The sequence below is a fragment of the Fulmarus glacialis genome, unplaced genomic scaffold (genome assembly GCF_000690835.1).
Source record: "Fulmarus glacialis isolate BGI_N327 unplaced genomic scaffold, ASM69083v1 scaffold6585, whole genome shotgun sequence".
Taxonomy (NCBI): domain Eukaryota; kingdom Metazoa; phylum Chordata; class Aves; order Procellariiformes; family Procellariidae; genus Fulmarus; species Fulmarus glacialis.
In genome coordinates, this window is record NW_009211052.1 from 15,514 (window position 1) to 17,979 (window position 2,466).

A 2,466-nucleotide genomic window follows, 5' to 3' on the forward strand; every position below is an offset into this window, starting at 1 on the left:
GGCACCGCCTTCGTATGAGGAACGGCTGAGAGAGCTGTGGTTATTCAGCCTGGAGAAGAGAAGGCTTCGGGGAGACCTTATCGGGGCCCTTCAATACTTGTAGGGGGCTCATAAGAAAGATGGGGACAGACTTTTTAGCAGGGCCTGTTGCTCCAGGACAAGGGGGAATGGTTTTACACTAAAAGAGGGTAGATTTAGACTAGATATAAGGAAGACATTTTTTACAGTGAGGGTGGTGAAACACTGGCACAGGTTGCCCAGAGAGGTGGTGGATGACCCATTCCTGGAAACATTCAAGGTCAGGTGGGACGGGGCTCTGAGCAACCTGATCTAGTTGAAAATGTCCCTGCCCATGGCAGGGGGGGTGGAGAAGATAATCTTTAAAGGTCCCTTCCAACCCAAACTATTCTATGATTCTAAAAGATGCTATTTTTCTAGCCTGTTTTGCTTTGATTCTCTCCTTTTAGTCTTCACATCCCAAATTCCCCCCTTTCTTTGCATCAAGCATCAGCTACTTGATGTCCCTTCGAACAGTTACCTGGCCAGCCCCTGGCTCCCTCACGCCCTTCGTGTTGGAAGGTGCTTCCAGTCACCAGCACCAAACCACTCCAATCTTCCTTTTAAATCCTCTGCAAACCCTTCCCTGGCTGGGATGCCTCCCAAAGATGTGGCAGCAGTTAAGCTTTCAGTGTGCTGAGAGCAGCATGGAAAAACCCAGGTGCTGTCAGCCTGGGATTCATCTCAGCTGAAGGTGGTCACCTAAAATAAACCGTGATGCAATGTGCTCTGCAAAGGCTCATTTCTCTTCATCACCAGCCAGAAGACTGAGCTGGGATGCAAACGTCCATGTGGGAGATGTTGGAGGAGAGGGGAGGCTCCTGCCCCCAACATGCAGAGGGACAACGTGCCTGGTTGCTCTGGGGCAATATCCCCATTAATAAGAGCCACCTCCATACAGATGTAGTTTAGGTCCAGCTCTCGGGGAAAAAAAAAAAAACCAAACAAGGATTTTGTACGAGCGAACCACAAAACTGTGCCAAGGACTTGCAAAGCCCAAGTCCTCCCTCCTCAGACCCATCTTTCCAGTGGGGAGCAGCAAGCTCCTGCACCTTTTCAGGGAGGGCTGGTGACACAGAGAAAGCAAAACCACTCACCTCTGGCCCCACGGGACCTTGGAAGCCCATCACACCCTTCAGACCTGACATCCCCTGGGAGAGAAGCCGGGAGCGGGGTGTCAGCGAGGTGCTCACCCCGAGGTGGCAGCTGCCTTTGTCCCATCCCTTGCAAGAGGGTCAGGGAAAACACAGAGACCACCAGGGCTTTGCCCAAAGGCAGGAGAACGTGGGCTGGAGCCAGGGATGGAGCTCGGGGCCATTGCAGAGAAGCAAAGGGGTCGGCCCAGGAAAGGGGATGGAGGGAAGGAGCAATCCCGGCACGGCAGGGCGTGAGACACCCCCGGCTTCCCCGTTAACTCACGTGAAGCCCAGCAGGACCTGGCAGGCCATTTTCTCCCTTCACCCCCTGGAAAAGCCAAGAGCAACCTTAGCGATGGAGGAGAGCATGACCTGGGGCTGGGGGGCAGCGGCAGGGAGGGAGCAACCCCCTGCCCGACCCAGGCAGGGCTGCGAAGAAGAAGGACAGACACCCTCACCTTCACTCCCTTCTCTCCTTTCTCCCCAACCGGTCCAGGGTCGCCCAAGAAACCCTGAAACGGGAACAACAAGGACGTGTGAGCCCCAACTGGACCATCAGGAGCTAAAACGTGACTGCTGTGCCCCGAAGGACTGTTGGTATGCTGCAGGGGGATGCGGAACCTCAAGCTTGTGCTAAATGAGGCAGCCCCAGAAGAAAAGCCTGGCTGCTTGTCCCCAGCACAGTGCCCACCCTGTTGCGGCTACTCCACTCCCGTGTCCCAAGCTAGTGTTGCATCACGCCAAACGCAACGGTGACACGGAGGTGTCCCAGCACCCACAGGGCTCGACGGGGCTTTCCACAGCAGCGCTGAACCGGGTGGCAGGGCCATGCCCATCGCCTTGGAGCACGCCATGGTGCCCTGAGCTGCACACAGCGGCAGAGGGGAAGAAAAAGAAAAGCTTCATGAGCCTGTGTGAGCGGTGCAAAGCTTCACGTGTCCACAGCTGCCTAGTGCTCAAGTGCAGAGAGGTTGAGCCCAAGGGCAAGAGATTCTCCATCTGGATGCTGGGATGATGCTCACAGGCAAAAGGGTACAAAGTACGGGCCAGAAAAAATATATGATAAACCGTGTGGGATTGCTGTTTCAAAAAGAAGAAATTGGGTTCCAAACATCTCAATATGATCAGACCTCGGAGAAGCCCAAAATCTCCTGGGCAGCTCTAAAAATTTTAGCTAACGCTTGCCTTAAAAAGACTGGGTGGGAGGAAAGAAAAAAACAAAAGGGCACTAAACCACTAGCATTCCCTTTTTTATGGACATTTTTGTATCCTG

General features: G+C 53.9%; 1 protein-coding gene across 1 annotated transcript in view; it reads right to left on the reverse strand.

Moving 5' to 3' along the window:
* LOC104076488 (collagen alpha-1(I) chain-like) overlaps positions 1-2,047 on the reverse strand; it is a 14,193-nt gene extending 12,146 nt beyond the window's left edge. The window contains exons 1-3 of the mRNA XM_009577374.1: positions 1,973-2,047; positions 1,652-1,705; positions 1,155-1,208 (exon numbers count right to left, since the gene is read on the reverse strand). Coding sequence (XP_009575669.1) covers positions 1,155-1,208; positions 1,652-1,705; positions 1,973-2,047 — 183 coding nt within the window. The remainder of the gene's footprint in view (positions 1-1,154; positions 1,209-1,651; positions 1,706-1,972) is intronic.
* Positions 2,048-2,466: the final 419 nt, after the last annotated feature.